The sequence below is a fragment of the Schistocerca nitens genome, chromosome 2 (assembly GCF_023898315.1).
Source record: "Schistocerca nitens isolate TAMUIC-IGC-003100 chromosome 2, iqSchNite1.1, whole genome shotgun sequence".
NCBI classification, from domain to species: Eukaryota; Metazoa; Arthropoda; class Insecta; order Orthoptera; family Acrididae; genus Schistocerca; species Schistocerca nitens.
The window spans coordinates 745,970,168-745,993,260 of NC_064615.1; the positions used below are offsets into that span (position 1 = coordinate 745,970,168).

Consider the following 23,093-nt stretch of genomic DNA (forward strand, 5'->3'; position numbering starts at 1 on the left):
GAGAGGGAAAAACTCAAGCCCAGAAAGAAGAGCTCAGATGCGAACTGCGATCATACAACCTGACCGGGGCAACCGTTCTGGAAGATGGACAACCGAGTTGGGGAACAGGAGATGGTAATTTGAATGCCCAGGCAAATTACAAACACCCAGCACAAGCTGCCAAGTCGTTGGCACCGGATTTGCAATGGAGGGACATCAGCCTCCACAAGTAGGCTATTTACAGGGCTTGTGCGGAAAGCTCCAGGTTGGTTGGTTGGTTGGTTGGTTTGGGGGGTTAAAGGGACCAGACTGCGACGGTCATCGGTCCCTTTTTCCAGAAAATTAAAACCACCCAATGAGAATAAAAACGAACAGCAGGAAAGACGTCAGACGACACAGGACAAGAAATACTCCTACAGAGATCAGACAAAACAAATTAAAATCACACAGAGTGTGACGGTGGTTGGCCGACCATAGAGATAAAAAGGAAAAGCCAACCACCGAGAACACATTAAAAACTCAGCGTAAAATCGTAGGCCAATGGCCAGAATCAACACAAAAGAACAGAACAAACACTCAGAGTAAACGATAAAAACCCCCTGCCCGAATAAAACGTAAAACTAAGCCAGCCATAACAGGGTCATCAGATAAAAGGGCAGGGAGCGTATCAGGCAGCGCAAATGTCTGCCTGACCACAGCTAAAAGGGGGCAGGCCAACAAAATGTGGGCCACTGTCAAAGCCGCCCCACAGCGACATAGAGGAGGGTCCTCCCAGCGCAGTAAATAACTGTGTGTCAGCCGGGAGTGGCCAATGCGGAGCCGACAAAGGACGACTGAGTCCCTGCGGTTGGCTCGCATGGATGATCGCCACACAGTCGTCGTCTCCTTAATGGCACGGAGTTTATTGGGCGTGATCCGATTGCGCCATTCAGCGTCCCAAAGCGCAAAAACTTTTCGGTGGAGGACTGCCCACAAATCAGTCTCTTGGAGGCCAACATCCAGAGGTGGTTTACTCGTGGCCTCTTTCGCCAGGCGGTCAACATGTTCATTGCCCGGGATACCGACATGACCCGAGGTCCACACAAAGACCAAAGAGCAGCCGCAACAGGCAAGAGTATGAAGGGACTCTTGGATAGCCATCACCAGACGAGAACGAGGGAAACACTGGTCGAGAGCTCGTAAACCGCTCAGGGAATCGCTACAGTTAACGAAGGACTCACCTAAGCAGGAGCGGATATACTCTAGGGCACGAAAGATGGCGACCAGCTCAGCAGTGTAAACGCTGCAGCCATCCTGCAAGGAACGTTGTTCGGAATGGTCCCCTAGAGTGAGCGCATACCCGACACGACCAGCAACCATCGAACCGTCAGTGTAAACAATGCCGAAGCCCTGATACGTGGCCAGGATGGAATAAAAGTGGCGGCGGAAGGCCTCTGGAGGGACTGAGTCCTTCGGGCCCTGTGCCAAGTCGAGCCGAAGGCAAGGGCGAGGAACACACCATGGGGGTGTACGCAAAGTGGCCCGGAAAGGAGGTGGAACAGTGAAAACCCGAAGCCCGGAGAGAAGCTCTTTGACGCGGACTGCGATTGTACAACCAGACCGGGGCCGACGTTCTGGCAGATGGACGACCGATCGCGGGAACAGGAGACGATAGTTTGGATGCCCGGGCAAGCTTAAAACATGGGCAGCATAAGCGGCCAGCAAACGTTGGCGCCGTAACCGCAGGGGAGGTACACCTGCCTCCACTAGTATGCTGTCCACAGGGCTGGTGCGAAAAGCACCAGTGGCAAGCCGTATGCCGCTGTGGAGGATTGGGTCCAGTACCCGCAGCGCAGATGGGGATGCTGAGCCATAAGCCAGGCTCCCATAATCCAGACGAAACTGAATTAACGCCTGGTAGAGCCGTATCAGGATAGATCGGTCGGCGCCCCAGCGGGTGTGGCTCAAGCATCTCAGAGCATTTAGATGCCGCCAACACACCTGTTTAAGCTGCCGAATCTGAGGCAGCCAAGTCAGCCGGGCATCAAAAACTACACCCAAAAACCTGTAGGTCTCCACCACAGCAAGGAGTTCGTCGGCAAGATAAAGCCGCGGATCAGGATGGACTGTTCGGCGCCGGCAGAAATGCATAACGCGGGTCTTGGCAGCCGAAAACTGAAAACCATGCGCTACAGCCCAAGACTGCGCCTTGCGGATAGCGCCCTGTAGCTGACGTTCAACAGCTGCAATGCCAGTAGAGCTGTAGTAAAGGCAGAAGTCGTCAGCATACAGGGAAGCGGAGACAGAATTTCCCACGGCTGCAGCGAGCCCGTTAATGGCTATTAAAAACAGGCAGACACTTAAAACAGAACCCTGTGGCACACCCTTCTCCTGGACGTGGGAGGAACTATACGAGGCCGCGACTTGCACACGGAAGGTACGATACGACAGAAAATTGCGGATAAAAATCAGCAGAGGATCCCGAAGACCCCACCCATGAGGCGTAGAAAGGATGTGATGACGCCATGTCGTATTGTACGCCTTCCGCATGTCGAAAAAGACAGCGACCAGGTGCTGACGGCGGGCAAAGGCAGTACGGATGGCCGACTCCAGGTTCACCAGATTGTCGGTGGTGGAGCGGCCTTTACGGAACCCACCCTGAGACGGAGCCAGAAGGCCCTGAGACCCCAGTACCCAATTCAAGCGCCGGCTCACCATCCGTTCAAGCAACTTGCAAAGAACGTTGGTGAGGCTAATGGGACGGTAGCTATCCACCTCCAGAGGGTTCTTTCCAGGTTTCAAAACGGGGATGACAATGCTTTCCCGCCATTGCGACGGAAACTCCCCCTCGACCCAAAGACGGTTGTAAAGATCGAGGAGGCGCCGCTGGCAGTCCACTGAAAGGTGTTTCAGCATCTGACAGTGGATGCCATCTGGCACAGGAGCGGTATCAGGGCAAGCGGCTAGGGCACTGCGAAATTCCCACTCACTGAATGGAGCATTGTAAGATTCTGGATGGTGGGTGCGAAAAGAAAGGCTCCGACAGTCCATCCGCTCTTTAATGGAGCGGAAGGCCAGTGGGTAATTGGAAGAAGCGGAAGTAAGAGCAAAATGCTCTGCCAAGCTGTTGGCAATTTCGCCGGAGTCTGTACAAACTGCTCCATTCAGTGAGAGCGCAGGGATGCTGACAGGGGTCCGATAGCCATAGAGGCGTCGGATCTTGGCCCAGACCTGCGATGGAGAGACATGGAGGCCAATGGTGGACACATACCGCTCCCAGCACTCCTGCTTGCTTTGGCGGATAAGGCGGCGGGCCCGCGCACGCAGCCGTTTGAAGGTGATGAGGTGTTCAATGCAGGGATGTCGCTTGTGACGCTGTAGTGCCTGCCAGCGATCTTTAATCGCTGCAGCGATCTCAGGCGACCACCAAGGCACAGTCCGCCGCCAGGGGACCCAGAGGAACGGGGAATGGCAGATTCGGCGGCAGTAACGATGCCGGTGGTGACCGATTGAACCACCGCATCAATGTCATCATTAGAGAGAGGCTCAATAGCGGCAGTGGAGGAGAACAAGTCCCAGTCAGCCTTATTCATAGCCCACCTGCTAGGGCGCCCAGAAGAGTGACGCTGTGGTAGTGACAGAAAGATCGGAAAGTGGTCACTACCACACAGGTCGTCATGCACACTCCATTGGACAGACGGTAAAAGGCTAGGGCTACAGATTGAAAGGTCAATGGCGGAGTATGTGCCATGCGCCACACTGAAGTGTGTGAAGGCACCATCATTTAAAATCGAGAGATCGAGCTGCGACAATAAATGCTCAACGGTGGCGCCTCGACCTGTTGCCACTGACCCACCCCACAGAGGGCTATGGGCGTTGAAGTCACCCAATAGCAAGAAAGGTGGCGGCAATTGGGCTATCAGCGCAGCCAGGACATGCTGCGAGACATCACCATCCGGTGGAAGGTAAAGACTGCAGACGGTAACAGCCTGTGGCGTCCACACCCGGACAGCGACAGCCTCTAAAGGTGTTTGGAGAGGGACAGACTCGCTGTGCAGAGTGTGAAGGACATAGAGGCAGACACCCTTTCATATGCTGCCCAGTTCTTATAATAACCCCGATAGCCACGGAGGGCGGGGGTTCGCATTGCTGGAAACCAAGTTTCCTGAAGAGCAACGCAGAAGAAAGGGTGAAGGCTGATAAGTTGGCGGAGCTCAGCTAGATGGTGGAAGAAACTGCTGCAGTTCCACTGGAGGATGGTATTGTCCATTGCGGAGAAAGGCGTGACGGGACTGGGAAGGCAGATTACGCCGATGGGTCACCTGCTGCCTCCGATGGAGCACCCGTGCAAGTGCGATCCATTGCGTCTGAGGGATCGGCGAGATCGAGGTCCTCAGCGGACGTAAGGATCTCCACCTCATCCTCAGACGCAGAGCTTTTAGATAGCGGTGGAGTAGGTGCCACCGCAGGTGTCTTGGACTTACGGGTCTTCAAAGTCGTTTTCTCTCACTGTTCCTTCGGTGGAGTAGGTGCCACCGCAGGTGTCTTGGACTTACGGGTCTTCAAAGTCGTTTTCTCTCACTGTTCCTTTGGTTGCCGTTGTTGAGAGGGCTTATTGGAGTCAGTCTCTGGGACCGACGAGGATCGCGAAGCCCGTCGACCAGCGACCTGTGGCTTCTTCAGCCACTGGTTGGTGTCTGCTGTGCCGCTGGTAGCAACCTGGGAAGGGAGTGACCCAAGGGATCCCTTCCGAGCGAGAGAAGCCGAAGAAGACTTACGCTTCTCCGGCTTAGAAGTGGGGACTGGTGTCCCCGGTGGTTTAGTGGGTGCTGCTCCCGAGGTAGATGGTGTGGGAGCAACAGCGGGAGAAGGGGCCCCCATCGTCAAGGGGGCAGGTGAGGTCCTCTGACTCTGAGAGCTGACTGTATATCTTGCAGCTGAAGGAGCTGGAGCAGGAGTGACAGTGGAGGCATAAGCTGACATCATGCGCACGGGATGTAGCCGTTCAAATTTCCGCTTAGCCTCGGTGTAAGTCAGTTGGTCCAGGGTCTTATATTCCATGATTTTGCGTTCTTTCTGTGAGATACTGCAGTCCGGCAAGCAAGGGGAATGAGGCTCCCAACAGTTGACACAGACGGGAGGGCGGAGCACATGGAGTATCGGGATGAGATGGGTGTCCACAATCTCGACATGTGAGGCTAGAAGTACAGCGAGAGGACATGTGACCGAACTTCCAGCACTTAAAGCACCACATCGGGGGAGGGATATAGGGTTTGTCGTCACACCGGTAGACCATCACCTTGACCTTCTCTGGTAAGGTATCACCTTCGAAGGCCAAGATGAAGGCACCGGTAGCTACGTGATTGTCCCTCGGACCCCGATGAACACGCCGGTCGAAATGACCACCCCGGCACTCTAAATTGGCGCGCAGCTCGTCATCAGACTGCAAAAGGAGGTCCCTATGGAAAATAACACCCTGGACCATATTTAAACTCTTATGTGGGGTGATGGTAACCTGAACATCCCCCCAACTTGTCACAAGCAAGTAACCTGCGTGACTAGGCAGAGGATGCCGTCTTTATCAAAACTGACCCAGAGCGCATTTTGGACAAGCCCTCCACCTCCCCAAACTTGTCCTCTAAATGCTCTACAAAGAACTGAGGCTTGAAGGATAGAAACGAGTCCCCATCAGCTCTGGTACAGACGAGATACCTGGGCGAATACACGTCACTGTCATTCATTGCCTTTCATTCCTCCCACGGTGTGGCCAGGGATGGGAACGATTTGGGGTCATAAACGTTAGCTTTAAAATGAGCCCTCGAACGCTTAGAGACTGCTGGTGGCTGGCCGCCAGCGAGAGATGATGTACCACGCTTCATTGTGGGTCATCCGCCCTGATGCCACCTACTCCGACCAAGGGCCCTCCCCACGGGCGCCACCCAGCCGCAGCAATAGCCACCTGGCAGGATGGCCATTGCCGGGAGTCCTGATGCCCCAGGGAGATGGGCATCTACTCCTTGGCATACGTGGGGAGTTAACGGCGCAGGCATCAGTAGAGCGATCCCAGTGTTGTCAGGGGGTTACAACCAACAGGGTACATGGCGGCCCCACCACAACGGACTGGCTACCGTGCTGGATCTTGGGTGCAAAAATGTCCAAGGTCGTCGTCGCAGTTAAAAGCAACACTGCAGAGTGCAGCGTGGTCATCGCACCCAGGGACGTATCCTCGCCCAAGAGATGGAAAACGAGCGGGACACCATTGCAATGACGAAAAAGCCGGCTAAAGGTCTCAATGCACGACGGATACAGTGCACCATGTAAGGCGCCCTTCCCCAATTGGCTCGCTCTTCGGAATAATTTAGAAAGATGGAGGTCAAACCCGAGAGGGGACCATCACATAAGGCCGAAACATTTGAGACTCCTTTTAGTCACCTCTTACGACAGGCAGGAATACCACGGGCCTATTCTAACCCCCGAACCCGCAGGGGGGGGGGGGGGGGGGGGGGGGAAGCTCCAGTTGCAAGTTGGATCCCGTAGTGCAGTATGGGGTCACGCAACCGCAATGCGGAAGGCGATGCCGAACCATACGCCAGGCTCCCATAATCGAGGCGGAACTGAATCAATGCCTGATACAGTCGTAGAAGTGTAGACCAATCGGCACACCAGCTGGTGTGACTCAAGCAATGAAGAACATTAAGATGGTGCCAAAACGTTTGTTTAAGCTGCCGAATATGAGGGAGCCAAGTCAACCAGGCATCAAAAAGCAAGCCCAAAAACCAATGCACCTCCACCACAGCAAGAGGTTCACCGTCAAGATAAAGCTGTGGCTCAGTGTGAACAGTGTGACGCTGGCAGAAATGCATGACGCAGGTCTTGGCAGCCGAGAACTGGAAGCCGTGCATGACGGTCCAAGACTGTGCCCTGCAGATAGTGACCTGTAGCCACCATTCAGCAACTGCAATGCCAGTGGAGCTATAGTACAGGCACAAGTCATCAGCATACAAAGAAGCCGATATGGACGTTCCCACAGCTGCAGCTAGCCCATTTACAGCAACTAAAAAGAGGCAGACACTCAAGACAGAGCCTTGCAGGACCCTGTTCTCCTGGACTCAGGAGGAGCTATGGGAGGAACCAACTCGCATGCGCAAGGAACAAATCGACAGAAAATTTTGAATAAAAAGCGGGAGCTGGCCCCTAAGACCCCACCCATGAAGCGTGGTGAGGATGTGATGTCGCCATGTCTTATTGTACGCCTTCCGCATGTCAAAGAAGACGGCAACCAGATGCTGACGGTGGGCAAATGCCATGCGGATGGCAAATGCCGTGTGAATGGCAGACCAGATTATCGGTGACAGAGCGGCCCTTACGGAACCTACCCTGGGACAGAGCCAAAAGGCCCTGAGATTCAAGTAGCCAACTCAACCTCCGGCTCACCATGCGTACGAGCAACTTGCACATAACGTTGGTGAGGCTAATGTGGCGGTAGCTGTCCACCTCCAGGGGGTTCTTGCCTAGCTGCAATACTGGAGTGATAATGCTTTCTCACCACTGAGAGGGGAACTCACCCTCCATCCAGATACGGTTGAAAAGGTCGAGGAGGTGTCGCTGGAGAGGTGTCTGAGCATCTGATAGTGGATGCGCTCCAGCCCGGGAGATGTATCAGGGCAAGTGGCTAGGGCACTGTGGAATTCCCACTCACAGAATGGATTCGGGATGGCGCGTATGGAGTGAAAGGCTCCGACTTTCCAACTGCTCTTGCAGGGAGCGGAAGGCCAGTGGGTAATTCGTAGAAGCATAATGCCGAGCATAATGCTCTGCTAAACGTTCTGCAATCATATATGATTTCGTACAGACTGCTCCATTCAGGGAAAGCCTAGGTATGCTGACGGGTGTCTGATACCCATAGAGTCACCTAATCGTGCACCAAATCTGCGATGGAGAGGTACGGATGCCAATGGTGGAGACATGCTGTTCCCAGCACTCCTGCTTCCGTCGGCGAATAAGGCGTCGGGCTCAGGCACAGAGCCATTTAAAGGTACTGAGGTGTTCCAATGATGGGTGCCATTTATGATGCTGGAGGGACCACCGGCAATCTCTAATCGCCTCAGAGATCTCCAGTGACCACCAAGGCCGAAGGGACCCAGAAGAACAGGTAATTGCAGGTTCTGTGGCAGAAACGATGCCAGTGGTGATCGTGTGAACCACCACATCAATGGTGCTATGAGAAAGAGGTTCAAGAGTGGCAACAGAGGCGAATGAGTCCCAGTCAGCCTTATTCAAAGCCCATCTGGGGAGGTGTCCAGGTGAGCGACACTGGGGTAGTGACAAAAAGATCGGAAAGTGGTCACTACCGCACAAGTCATCATGCACACTCCATTGGACAAATGATAGAAGGCCAGGGCTGCAGACCGAAAGGTCGATGTCTGAGTACGTGCCATGCGCCACACTGCAATGTGTGGAGGCACCATTATTTAAGAAAGAAAGGTCGAGATGTGCCAACACTTGCTCAACAACAATGCCTCTGCCTGTTTCCACTAATCCACCCCACAAAGGCTTATGGGTGTTAAAGACCGCCAGTAACAGAAAAGGTGACGGCAATTGGGCTATCAGTGCAACCAATACATACTGTGGGACATCACCATCGAGTGGAAGATAGAGACTGCAGACAGTAACAGCCCCTGAGTCATCCACACATGAACAGCGATAGCCTCTAAAGGTGTTTGAAGAGGGACACACTTGATGTAAAGAGAGTTAAGGACGTAGGCCCAGACTCCACCAGATACCCTCTCATAAGATGCCCGATTCTTATAAAAACCCTGATAGTCAGGGAGAGCAGGGGTTCGCATAATCGGAAACCAAATTTCCTGGAGAGCAATGCAGAAGGAAGAGTGAAGGCTGAGAAGTTGTCAGAGCTCAGCAAGGTGGTGGAAAAAACCACTGCAGTTCAACAGGGATAGCCATCACAGCTAACATTTACAACAGGCATGTCTTGTAGACACAATCCAACACCAACAACCAGGAAGACTATGTAAAGTAATGATTCTCCATGATAATGGCCCCTAGCATGCTGCTAGATTGAAAAAAGAAAAACACCTTATTCACCTGCTCTTGTGCCCTCAAGATTTCCACCTTTTCCACTCTCTATCGACCAACATTCAAGGAACTTCCTTTCCGGATGAAGACACGCGAAACACATGGCTCAACAACTTCTTGGTCTCAAAATCAAATGATTTCTACAGTTGCAGAATTGGAAAGTTACCCCAGTGTTGGCAGACTGCTGTAAATAGTGAAGGAGAATACATTACTGATAGCTAAAGCCTCTGTTATGTGCCTTTGCTGTATTTGTTAAACTTATGGAAAAATTAAGTTTATCCATTAGGGATGTTTTAGAACTCTTGACTGTTAATTGAATGTAAATACATAAAACTGCAACCAGTCACTTTTTTGAATAGTTATTATTATTCCATGAACCAGTTTTTGAACCTTTTCACATTCATCTCCAGGTGGTTTTCTGGAAGTTACACATCTGTTTCTAGTGTTAACACTGGGTGCTGGCTCTGTGACAAGAAGATGGAACATGCTTCAATGTATTGCCACGAGTACTGTTTATCTGTCAATATGGATGCAAAATTTTAGCTCTGCTCTTACTGCAACAGCATGGGCTCCTTTTTTGTTAGCGTCCATCTGCCTTCTTCCGTTCTGATGGCCAGATGGTACATCACTTCACACACTTTTACACAATCCGTATGCATTTGCACTGTGGTAGTGAAACTCTGCCAGCATCCGGCATGCTGCTTGCTACAAAGATCTTGACAGAAAGGTATGACATAGGCGTACTTTGCTCAGTTCCTTTGTTTGCATGTATTAAAGTCGATATATGGGCAAGTACTTTAATCAGACTGGTGTTAACATGAGAGTGCACAATAAAATAAATAAATGAATTACTGCAAGAACAAACTTCAAATGATCTGATGTCTTATTTCAATTCATATATTAACATATAAAGCAGAGCCAGCAACCAGCATTATTCTAGTAATAGGTACATAACTTCCGGTAAACCATCTGAAGATGAACCTGAAAAGGCTCGTAAACTGATTCTTGGAATAATAAATAATTATTTAAAGTAGTGACTGGTTGCAGTTGTACGTATTTACATTATGGAAAAATGCCATAAACTTATGTACCAACCCAAAATTATTCACAAATGGAGCTTTCCCACTTTTCCCTGACACCTTAAAATTATCCCAATTTTATGCATCTGTTGCCCCCTTAGCATATGTTCACAAACCTATTAAAAATATCTCTGCATAAATATAGAACCTACTGATATTTCACTGAACTGTGGGGTCCGTTTTATTGGCGAGGTTTCTCTTTATTCTTATATAAACTTTCAAAGGCTTGGTATATGATGATGTATTCTCATGGCTGAAAAGCCACCGAGATTGCAAAAGATTAATAAAGCAACAGACCTCAAAATTCTCATCTCTCTGAAAACGGTCTCAAATCATTGGAAAACAGTTCAGTCACTCACATGTTGGGACTAATATCATTAATGTCTATACGTTGCACAACAGCTTCTTGATAATAATATGGTGGCATACCTTAAACAGAAAATCTTTCTAATTGAAGCTCCAAAGCTTTTCACATTATGGTGCACGTAATGTATTTAGGTGAACAAGTAATTTCCATACTACCATATTTCTGGAAGGTTTTTAAAATTGTGAGAGTTGTGACTGATAGAGAGTACACGACAGCTTCACAAACCTGCAACTGGCTTGAATTTTTCACTGATGGAATTCATTATATTATCCAGTATAACAAGTGTTCATTAGAAACAAATATTGTCAGTGAGCATGTGTGTAGTAAATACGCACGGCCAATTGGGTGGTTTGCCACAGTAAGACATGGCACAGCTATGTACATGAAAGTAACTACACCTGCATCAGCACTCCAAAAGCCATGCCATACGATACATGGTGGAGGGTACCTTGTACTACTAATAGTCACTTCCTTTCCTCTCCCACCTGCAAAAAGAGCAAGGGAAAAAACAAATGCTGACATGCCTCTGTACAAGCTCTAATTTCTCTTACCTCTGACATCCTTTAGTGAAATGTACACTGGTGGCAGTGAAATTGTTCTGCTGTCACCTTCAAATACTCAATAGCGTTTCACGAAAAGAATGAACTCTTCCCTCCAGGTGGTCCCACACAACTTCACAAAGCATCTCTAATACTCAAATGTTGATTGAATCTACCACTAACAAAGTATTAAATTGCTTTGATGTCACCCTTTGATTAGACCTGGTGGGGATCCCAAACACTTGAGCAGTACCCAAGAAAAAGGTTACAATAATAGTGTCATTTCTAGATGAGCTACATTTCCGTAAAATTCTCAATAAACCAAAGTCTACCATTTGTCTTCCCTACTATCTATCCTTCTGTTCTTGTTCCCACTTCACATGGCTCTGCAATATTACATTTAGACCTTTAATCAAAATGACTGTATCAACCAGCACACTACTAATGCTGTATTCGAACATCATGAGATTCTTTTTCCTCCTCACCTGGATTAACTTACACTCTTCTATATTTAGAGTAAGCAGCTATCCATCACATAAATTATAAATTTTGACCGAGTAATCTTACATCCTCCTACAATCACTCCACAACATCACCTTACTGTACACGTCATCAACAAATACCAACAGATTGCTGTTCATCTTGTCCATCAAATCATCTATGTATACAAAATACGAGCACTCCTATCACACTTCCTTGGGGCACTCCCGACAATATTCTTGTCTCTGACAAACACTCACCATAAATAACAGTGCACTGGATTCTATTACTTAAGAAGTTGTTAAACCACTGTCATATCTGGGAACATAATCTCTATGCTTGGACCTCCGTTAACTGTCTGCAATGAGGCACTGTGTAAAACACTTTTCGAGAAGTCTAGGAATATGGAATCTGCCCGTTGCCCTACATCCATGTTTTGAAGGATATCATGTAAGAAAAGGAGAAGCCGAGTTTCGTACAAGCTATGCTTTCTAAATCCATGCTGTAGCCAGAAGCTTTTGTGACTCAAGAAAACCTTGTTATATTCAGACACAAACTCAGAATATGTTCCAGAATACTGCAGCAAACAGATGTTAAGGATAGTGATCTGTAATTTTGTGTTCTTTTACCTTTCTTCCATACATGAGCCGCATAAGCTTTTTTCAAGTCGCTTGGGACTTTGCACCGTGTGAGAGATTCACAGCGAGTTAAAGCTAGGTAAGGGGCCAATGCCACAGAGTACTTCTAAATGCTGCAACCATTTTGAAAACCACCACAGGCTGTCAGTTTTATTATGCAAGATGCCTTTATTGCACCATATACAGATATAATATACTGTAAGTTTTAGCCTTTGGCACAATTTAAAAACAGTTAGCTTCCTGGTCCCTGCAGAATAATTTGTCTGTAGCGTAAAGGGTAGGTAGATGGGTGAAGAAAAGAGATCAGTTTTTATTGTCAAAAAGTAACAACATCTTCACTCTTAATCATACAGGCATAGGCACCGCCAACATATACGCATGGGTGGCCAATTGCAAACTTCAGTTCAGTCAAGTGGACAATAATTTTTTTTCATCTCACATTTCAACATTCCGTTGACTATACAGAGGGGTCCAAAAAAATGATCAACTGTTTGAAACTCCATAACTGGCAAACTAATTGACGGGGTTGGCTCATCTTTGGTAGCGTAATAGTTTGTAGTTCCGGCAATCGCCACACAAGCGTTTTATTGTGTTGTTTTGTTTTATCAGATGACAGTCGCCAGATAGCCAGTGTTTTGTTCTTAGTTGCACCTAGTTACTCGAGTAAACATGGCCTGCGTAAGACTTACATTCGATGAAAGGAAGTCAGTTTTGAAGTGCTATTTTAAGTACAAAAACATTAATGGGGTTCAACGGCAATGGCGAAATGAGTATCAAACAGAGCCACCGACACGTTTAATGATTCGTAGCATTCGAGACAAATTTGAAGCCGAAGGCTGTGTTAAAGATGTACACAAACAATGATCTGGACAACCTGTAACAGTAACACGTCCAGCTAACTCCTGTCGTGTGTTACAACAATTCACTCGTTCACCACAGAAGTCTGTGAGACAGTGTGCCTGTGAAACTGGAGTGAGTCGCTCAGGTGTTCGGCGAATTTTGAAGACAGCAAAGTGGAAGTGCTACATCTCACGACTGCTACACGCAATGAACGAGGACGAACCAGATCGTAGAATGGAGTACTGCGAGTGGTTTACTAACATGGTGCGCAACGATGAAGAGTTTGCAGAGATGATTGTGTGGTCTGATGAGGCACAGTTCAAATTCAATGGTATAGTAAATCGCCACAATTGCATCTACTGGACCACCGAAAATCCGAAAGCCCATGTAGACAAAGCCGTGAATTTGCCAGTAATAAATGTGTGGTGTGGGTTGTCTTATCGGGGCTTGATTGCGCCATTCTTCTTGACGGCACAGTTACCGGTGAGGTGTACCTTCAGAAGCTTCAGACATACATTTTACCTGCCATCCGAGACTTGCATGCAGACAGAAGAGTTTACTTTCAACAGATGGTGCCCCAGCCCATTACCAAAATCGTGTTAGGGCGTATCTCGATGAAAGTCTATCAGGAAGATGAACAGGCCGTAGAGGTGCTGTGGAGTATCCACCACATTCCCCAGACCTAACTCCTCTAGACTTTTACCTGTGGGCAACACTAAAGGACGTTGTTTATCGACAAAAGCCATGCACATTGGATGAACTTCGAGAATCCATCGTACATTCATGTGCAAATATCCAACAGAACACGTTGCAGTCAGTAGTTTTGCTGCAGTTCGGCGGCATCGTTTGTGTATGATGAAGCTAGTTACTACACTAAGACAGCAAAACCCACGAAATGAAATATTTGAAACTTTAATACAAATTAGGCCCCTAGATGACACTATCTGACACAACACAGGAAAAGTTTAGAAGTTAGAAACCCATTGCAGTTTTGTACTGTAGTTTACGTACGATACAGGAACACAATACACATCAAATACTCACTGAACACTTGCCCATTATCTAATACATATGATTTCTGGATTTACCTCGCAGTTTTAGTTTTGATGCGAAAAAGTGTGCTGAATATTGCGTGGATGTAACCATTACGCCACATTACAGAATAATCTGTCAGCACACTTATTTCACTCTGATTAGTTGGCTTCACAAACTCAACCAAATTATCACCTGCCACGCAAACCAAGAACTTGGGCTACACTACAGATCAGTGTCACCAAACAACTTCTCAGGAGGAGTCCACTACCACACTCTAGGCCAAACATTACATACTATATCACAACTTGACTTGGACATTTCTGGGAGCCAAGAAATCCGTGAGTCATGTGACTTCGGGCTGGTATGGAATGCTTCCACTTGTTGGCAATCTCAACTACCAACCAATACAGCACATCCTGAGCTGCAACAGGCACTGGGCATGCAATGTCGATTCCAGCAAGGTAGCTTGTTTTGCCTTCACCTCTGCCCCTCTCGCAGCAGTCCACATGCTAGTTGGTGATTTGAGTCAACTGAAGAATGAGATACAACCCGTCGGTTATGACCAAAGGCATCATAGGTTACTCATAGATAATGTCTTTACTTCAGAGACATAGATTATAAATCGATTGTCTGCTGTGAATAAGCACTATCATTGTAAAATGAAATAAATGAACGTGTTTCTAAAAGACAGCGCTAGACGTTGCGAAGGATTTTTTTCGTCTGCAGTGACTTACAGAATTGGTTCTTTCCAATTCATTCGGTTCTTAATTTCATTCTTAGTGAGTTTGATATAAATTGGGAGAATAGCTTTTCATTTAGAAGAATTTTTAGTTTTTGATTTTCGTTTGTAGGTATGGATTTATCTATTCCCATGAATAAGGAAGACTTAAAGCAGGCTTTGAGCTTAGACATGATGGCAACCATTCAATTTTTGCAAATGTCTGGTCTTCTTGCTGATTATATTCAATGTCTTGAGTGCAGCGAACATACGCGCCTGTAAATGTGTGTGGTGGTTGTACTCACGATTTATTCATATGGAGGTGCAGCAAGGATCGACTATGGCATTCAATTAGACGAGGAACATGGCTTGAGAAATCAAAGCTAGTCATGAGGGATATAATAAAAATTAAATACCGTTGTTGTCTGAGGTATCCTGTGTGGTTGTGTGTGCAAGAACGTCATGTGAGTGAGCCCACTGTTTTAGACTGGTATTCATTTTGAATGGAAGTTTGTGGCGAATATACAAAGTACAGGTGGTGTTTGGGGGGAGGGGGGGGTTTACAGTCGAATACGATGAGTCTTAATTTTGGCAAAACCAAATACAACAGGGAGGCTACCTGCGGTGGGATGGTTTGGGGTACTATAATTTCAGGTCCATAATGTGATGATGTAGTTTTTAAAGTAGTTCCTAATCGAACGAAGAACCTGTTGGTGAAATTAATTGAAGATCATGTTGCACAGGGCTTGCTTCATATAGGGATTTGGGGAATAGGGGTTTCCACCATCTTGCCTTCACTCACAATATTGAATTCATATCTTCATCAACTGGGACTTGTGCAAATAGTACAGGTTACTGGTCAGCCATAAAATCTGTTGTAGGGAGGGGGAAACAATGCATTTCGACACTACAGAGCAGTTTAGATGAATATTCATGGAGGCATAGTGTACCCAATACATACTGCCTGTTTAAGTGTTTCCTTAAATGTGTTAAGCAAATGCATCCTCCAAAATTTGCTAGTTAATTTCAGGTTGTGATGCAGAGGGGGCTAACTGATAGGTCAACTGAAGAACAGCAAACAAATATTACGTATGTTGCCATTTTTCATGTTACTAGTAATAGTATCCTATTCTTCAGTTGATACACATGTTATAAAAGTCGTCATTTTCCATTCGCTAGTACCAGTAACCTGCTCTTCAGTTGACCTACATAGCTCAACTGAAGAATGGGATACAAATTTTACTGATGTCCATTTTTTTTGTCATCGCCAGCAAGACTATGATAATTCTCAGTCGTTATTATTAGTATCGAAGACAAATATTATATGTAGATCTTTTCACCTTCACTATCAACGTAAGAATATAATGCTAGTAGCAGCGGAAGCGAAAGAAGCAACTTCTGTAAAATTTGTATCCCGTATAGGTATATAGGTCAACTGAAGAATAGGATACTAATGCTAACAAAAATGGAGAAATCAACATACATTAAATTTGTATCCCATACTGCAGTTAACCTATATAGATTGACTGAAGTTCGAGATACAACACACACACACACACACACACACACACACACACACACACACACACACACACACTCTCTCTCTCTCTCTCTCTCTCTGAGGTATTCCATGCTAGCATTACTTTTTTTTATTTTTTTTACAGAAGTGCTATCCTTAACATTATGTTTGAAATATTAATGGATGTGACATTTGTCTACCATCTGTTTTCTCTCCTGCATTCTTTTTTTTTTTTTTGAGCACTCGTCTTTGCTGTGTAATAAATCATCTCTGCCAAATTCTAATGTCATCGCTCAAAGCCGACAGGTTGTATCCCGTTCTTCAGTAGCAAAACTAAGTTAACTAAATAATTGTTTCTATTTGTAAATTCTGTTTTGCATTTACAATTTATTGTAAGTTGAAAGAAATACCCAGGCCATTATATCATAGAAGTGCACATTCTCACCACAATTTAAGGTATTGTACCTTTTGATAACTGCTAACAAAAACATTCTTCAATATCCAGGACATTCAGATTTTTTAAAAATTGCTGCAATGAAAATTAAAATGCTAATCAGCTAGACAACATAACATGTACACACTTCCCCCATAGCATAGTAAGGGGTTTAAAAAGCTATAAAACTATGACTAAATTTTATTGCCATTTATTTGCCTCTAGTATTAGTGACGGATATTTGGATTTTGTTTCCCATACAGCAATTTTCTTCTGTCGGTAGAGTAAGAACTGCACGAATTTTGACTACATTCAAATTTCACAGTGTATCATAACCACAGTTTCGTCATAATTTACAAATCTCCTATACTAAAAGACTACTACAATAGCAAGTGTTTTTTTAAAAATGTATCTGTGAGTGAGTGCAGTGGGTAGCATAAAAGAGAGTTTAACATGATAATCATAAGAAGAAAATACTATAAACAGATTTCATGACAACATACGATATTTCCCATTATATACCTCTTTCTACAGTGGAGTGCATACCATTAGTATCATTGCTAACATAGCAAAAGCAGTAACAAAACCAAAATCGGACCTATACATACTACAATACGTGGTTAAAGTTTGTCAGGAATGCTCAAGTTATGGGTTCAACGAGTGCTGCTACAGGCAATGTAAACAAAATAAGGTGAAACCAAATTATAACACTGCGGTAGTGATGGTTCCGTTTCGCATGTATTACTTAATGATGATTTTCATGGCCATAATCGGTATATGAGCAAACAGCACTATAAAACAATACAAAACATGGAAAAATTACATGGCACCACTTCATACAGAGAAACAAGTGTTGGATACCAATCACACACGTTAGTGTTTCAACAAGGACCTCGCCACAGAAACAAAACGTCCGCAGTAGAAAAGACAATCCTTTATAAAGTGCGGGACGTAAGCCACGTGTGGTTAGATAATGTAATAAAAACAAAAAATCCCTAGTTCATTACGTAACGCTGCGACTTGACCGATTCGTGACAGTTTTTTTGGTGCTGTATTTCGCATTTCGAAACATGCCATACGTCATTCCGTATATAATTAAACATGCCGCTGATATGCGCCCTATCAACAATTCTATCAAATCTAGACTATGAAATAAAACTGAAATACCGGGTGCCTTGCTGAGCATCACTTATATGTATCAGAAGACACATTTCAGTAACAGAAACGGCTGTAGCCAAAAGAAACATTCACAATCAATAATAAACATTGCAGAGGATGATAAATACTCGAGACAGACGAAGTGTATATATTTTTCATGCAAACCTGAAATTCAAATCGCCACGTTTCACGCAACGGACGGCACCGCAACTGCAATGATCCCATGAGAACACAATAACAATAACAACAAAAACGGCTGCACTCATTTATCACAAAAAACTACTATATTACTCACCAAATACAGCGAGATTTTACAACAGATTATCAAATACAACACTCAAATACGGCTCTATGACATCGACCATCGACCACATACAACCACAGACACAACTCTCGCTATCAGAGATTATATTGACGAAAGTACTATCACCTGCATTTGAAGATACTAATTTAAATCAGTTAGCGAAATTTGACTGTACGTGCAATAAATTGAAAATGTGAAATGCAATAAATTTCACATCGTTTGACATAGTAGATTATAATTTTTTATTAGAAGGTATTACTGAGGCGCTGCTTATACAAAACGGTAGTATCAGACAACGCAACAATTAAGAAACAGTACCTGTTTAATCCTCCGTCAGGCGGAAATCTGGGACTCCTATGTTCGGGACAATGAACTTCCCAGATACAGACTTTGAAATCACCTATTATCTCATATTTTTCAACTTTAGTGTCATATACGTAATAAGCAGCTTTCATGGGAAAGTGTAGAAAAAGCACAGATGAAAACGGAAGCTAAAAAACCTTTAGTTAAACAGAAAAGATACATAAAGAATTTCTTTTACTGGGTTAATAATGATGCTTGTATCATCAGAAAACAGTGTCACGTCAGCTTCCTGTTTCAGATAGGAAGGGAGATCGTTCAAGAACAGAAGGGGACCCATGATTGAACCCTGTGGAACACCTAATGTAATTTCACCCCAGTTAGATGAAGTGGCAAACTTACTTAAATCACTTGACCCATATAAGGAAACTTTTTGCTTCCTGTTCTGTAGGTATGACTTAAACCAATCATATGGTATTCCATTTATACCATAGAACTGTAATATCTGTAATATAATGTCATGTTTCACACAATCAAATGCTTTGGAAAAGTCACAGAAAATTCCTATTGGTGACATTCTACCATTTAAAGACTCTATTATGTGGACAGTGAAATTGTATATTGCTGTCTCAGTGGAACAGCATTTTTGAAATCCGAACTGTGATTTACTAAGTATCCCATTACTGTTGAGATGGCTAACCACTCTTCAGTACAGTACTTTCTCAAAGATTTTTGAAAATGTTATAAGCAACTATACTGGCTGATAATTATTGACATCTGTGGTATCCCCCTTTTTGTAGAGCAGCCTTACAATGGCATATTTTAATCTGTCTGGGAAAATACCTTGAATTAGTGATGCATTATATATTTGACTCAGAGCATCAGCTGTAATTGCTCCACATTGTTTTAATATCTTATTAGAGATGTCATCTACTCTAACAGAACATATATTTTTCAAAGATTTAATAATTTTACTTATTTCACTAGGGGTTGTTAGGTGAAACTTAATCTGACTAATTTTTTTTTAAACAGAACCCTCCATGTAATGCCTGGATGTCAATGTTTGATGTATTTGTTCTTTGTATTAGTGATCTGTGAAGTTTTTTTAAAAAAATTTATCGTTGTTCTGTTGTTGATCTTAGGTTAAGTTCTGGCACTTTAATAAATCTTTTGGCAATCGTTTAGCGGTTGGAAATACCGAGTGATCAAAAAGTCAGTATAAATTTGAAAACTGTATAAATTACGGAATAATGTAGATAGAGAGGTACAAATTGACACACATGCTTGGAATGACATGGAGTTTTATTAGAACCGAAAAGATACAAACGTTCAAAAAATGTCCGACAGGTGGCGCTTCATCTGATCAGAATAGCAGTAATTAGCATAACAAAGTAAGACAAAGCAAAGATGATGTTCTTTACAGGAAATGCTCAATATGTCCACCATCATTCCTCAACAATAGCTGTAGTCGAGGAATAATGTTGTGAACAGCACTGTAAAGCATGTCCAGAGTTATGGTGAGGCATTGGCGTCGGATGTTGTCTTTCAGCATCCCTAGAGATGTCGCTCGATCATGATACACTTGCGACTTCAGGTAACCCCAAAGCCAATAATCGCACAGACTGAGGTCTGGGGATCTGGGAGACCAAGCATGACGAAAGTGGCGGCTGAGCACACGATCATCACCAAACGACGCGCGCAAGAGATCATTCACGCGCCTAGCAATATGGAGTGGAGCGCCGTCCTGCGTAAACATCGTATATTCCAGCAGGTGTTAATCTGCCAGGCTGGGGATAATGCGATTCTGTAACATATCGGCGTACTCATCTGTCACAGTAGCAGTTACAAAACCAGAATCACGCATTTCCTCGAAGAAAAAAGGCCCGATAACGGCAGATGTGGTAAATCCAACCCATACCGTGAGTTTCCCGTCGTGCACTGGAGTTTCTACGATAGTGCTAGGATTTTCGCTAGCCCAAATTCTGCAGGTATTGGCGTTGACAGACCCTCGAAGCGTGAAATGAGCTACGTCGGTCCACAACACGTTACTCAACCAATCGCCATCTTCCGCCATCTTTTGAAACGCCCACACTGCAAATGCCCTCCGCTTCACTAAATCGCCAGGTAACAGTTCATGATGCCGATGGATTTCGTAGGGATAGCATCGGAGGGTACGCCTCAGTGCCAACCAAATATATATATATATAGCAAATATTTTAAAAATGTAGCCTACACCTGTCTGAATGTTTATTAGACTATTGCGTAAAAATCTATTGTAAATCACTCAAGAACTTTACGAGAATTTTACTAAGATTTCCCCTTTGTACAGTGTATTCACTGAAGGGCCAAAGAAACTGGTATAAAAATGCTTATTCAAATACAAATATTTGTAAACAAGCAGAATACGGTGCTAACGTCGGCAACTCCTAAATAAGACAACAAGTGTCTCACGCAGTTATTAGATCGCTTACTGCAACAACAATGGCAGGTTATCAAGATTTAAGTGAGTTTGAACGTCGTGTTATAGTCGGTACACGAGCAATAGGGCACAGCATCTCCGAGGTAGTGACAAAGTGCGGATTTTCCGATACGACCGTTTCACAAGTATACTATGAATATCAGGAATCCCATAAAACATCAAATCTCTGACATCACTGCAGCTGGAAAAAGAATGGGAGCAACGACGACTGAAGAGAATCGTGCAACGTGACAGAAGTGTAACCCTTCCACAAATTGCTGCAGATTTCAATGTTGGGCCATCAACAAGTGTCAGCATTTGAAGCATTCAACAAAACATCATGGGTACGGACTTTTGAAGCCAAAGGCCCACTCGTGTACCCTTGATGACTGCACAAAACAAGGCTTTTCGCCTCGCCTGGGCACGTCAACACCGACATGCCTGGTTCGACGAGTCTCGTTTCAAATTGTATAGAGCAGATGAACGCAGATGAACGAGTATGGGTATGGAGACAACCTCATGAATCCATGGACTCTGCATGTCAGCAGGGGACCGTTCAAGCTGGTGGGGGCTCTGTAATGGTATAGTGCATGTGCAGTTGGAGTGGTATGGGACCCTTGATACGTCTAGATATAATTGTGACAGGTGAAACGAACATAAACATCCTGTTTGATCACCAGTATCCATTCACGTCCATTGTGAATTCCGACGGACTTGGGCAATTCCAGCAGGACAATGTGACAGCCCACACGCCCAGAATAAGTACAGAGTGGCTCCAGGAACATTCTTCTGAGTTTAAACACTTCCACTGGCCATCAAATTCCCCAGAAATGAACATTATTGAGCATAAGAGAGATGCCTTGCAACATGTTGTTCAGAAGAGATCTCCACCCCCTCGTCCTCTTACGGTTTTATGGATAGCCCTGCTGTGTCAATTCCCTCCAGCACTACTTCAGACATTAGCCGAGTCCATGCCACCTCATGTTGTGGCACTTCTGGGTGCACGCGGGGGCCCTGCACGATATTAGGCAGGGGTACCAGTTTCTTTGGTTCTTCAGTGTATATTTATATACCATATGCGTATTGTAAGTCAAGAAACGACTCACTACGGAGTTATACAAATTAGTCACAAATTGATATACACATAGGTATCGATGGAAAAGGAAAAACTGTAAACTTTGATCGATCATGGATGAGATTGTGATGCTGCAGTACAATTTTTCCATGCAGCTGACAAGGATAGTAAACAGGGGACATGTTGATATAAGGAAACAAAGTTTCTGCGAATTTCGTTCTGAGTACTCAGTTGGACAGTAAATATGTTCTGCAGACAAGCACTTGAACACTATATGCTGATGTTAGCATTTGAAAGAGGACGTGTACTTGGGCTCAAAGAAGCCAGTTGGAGTAATTGGTGAATTCCTCAACAGTTGAATAGGAGCATGCCGCTATTCGACAGTGTTGGCAGATATGTGTGAACCATGAGCGAACATAGCCTAAAGCAGGAAGCAGTCGACCTAGAGAGACGACAGAATGTGAGAACCGAGCAGTCGTCAGAGAGGCATTCATAGCCCCAGATTCATCATTATCGTCAATCCGACTTGCAATTGTTGCATCAGTGACCATAAGGTCCATTAATAGGCTTCTCACCAAGAAGAGACTAAGCTCATGGTGTTCCTTACACCTACTGTCATTGACCTCTGTACACCGATAAGCCCATTTTCATTGTTGTCAGACACATTCAGCCTGGAATCTCATTGACTGGAGTAGAATTGCTTCAGTGATGAGTCTCGCTTCGAACTGACCCCTCATGACCAGCGAAGATGTGTTTGGAGACACCTGGACAGTGGTGAGATACCAACCAGACCATTGCCCGCCATATGTCCCGACAACCAGGAGTGATGGTCTGGGCTACCATATCATTTCATAGCAGAACTTCTTTGGTTGTCATCCACAGCACCCTTACAGCACAGTGGTACATCGACGTAATTCTACACCCCGTTTTGTTGCCCTCATGGCAAGCCATTCTGGGCTTACATTTCAAATAGGTCGCCGGATCTCTCCTCAATTGAGAATGTTTGGAGCATTATGGGCAGTACCCTCCAACCACCTCAGGATTTTGAGAATCTACTGCGCCAATTGTACAGAATTTAGCACGATATCCATCAGGAGTA

At 45.1% G+C, this 23,093-nt stretch overlaps 1 protein-coding gene across 3 annotated transcripts in view; it reads right to left on the reverse strand.

The window, feature by feature from the left end:
• Window positions 1-18,255, reverse strand: part of LOC126236972 (GMP synthase [glutamine-hydrolyzing]) — a 187,011-nt gene extending 168,756 nt beyond the window's left edge. Inside the window, exons 1-2 of one of the 3 annotated variants that reach the window (XM_049946685.1) lie at window positions 18,153-18,255; window positions 18,023-18,067 (exon numbers count right to left, since the gene is read on the reverse strand). Coding sequence is in view for 1 of the 3 variants with exons in the window: in XM_049946683.1 (XP_049802640.1) it covers window positions 16,732-16,776 (45 nt within the window). In the remaining 2 variants the exon portion in view is untranslated. Of the gene's footprint in view, window positions 1-16,731; window positions 16,792-18,022; window positions 18,068-18,152 lie in introns of those variants that run through there. The other 2 variants (XM_049946686.1, XM_049946683.1) reach the window with 2 other exon arrangements.
• Window positions 18,256-23,093: the final 4,838 nt, after the last annotated feature.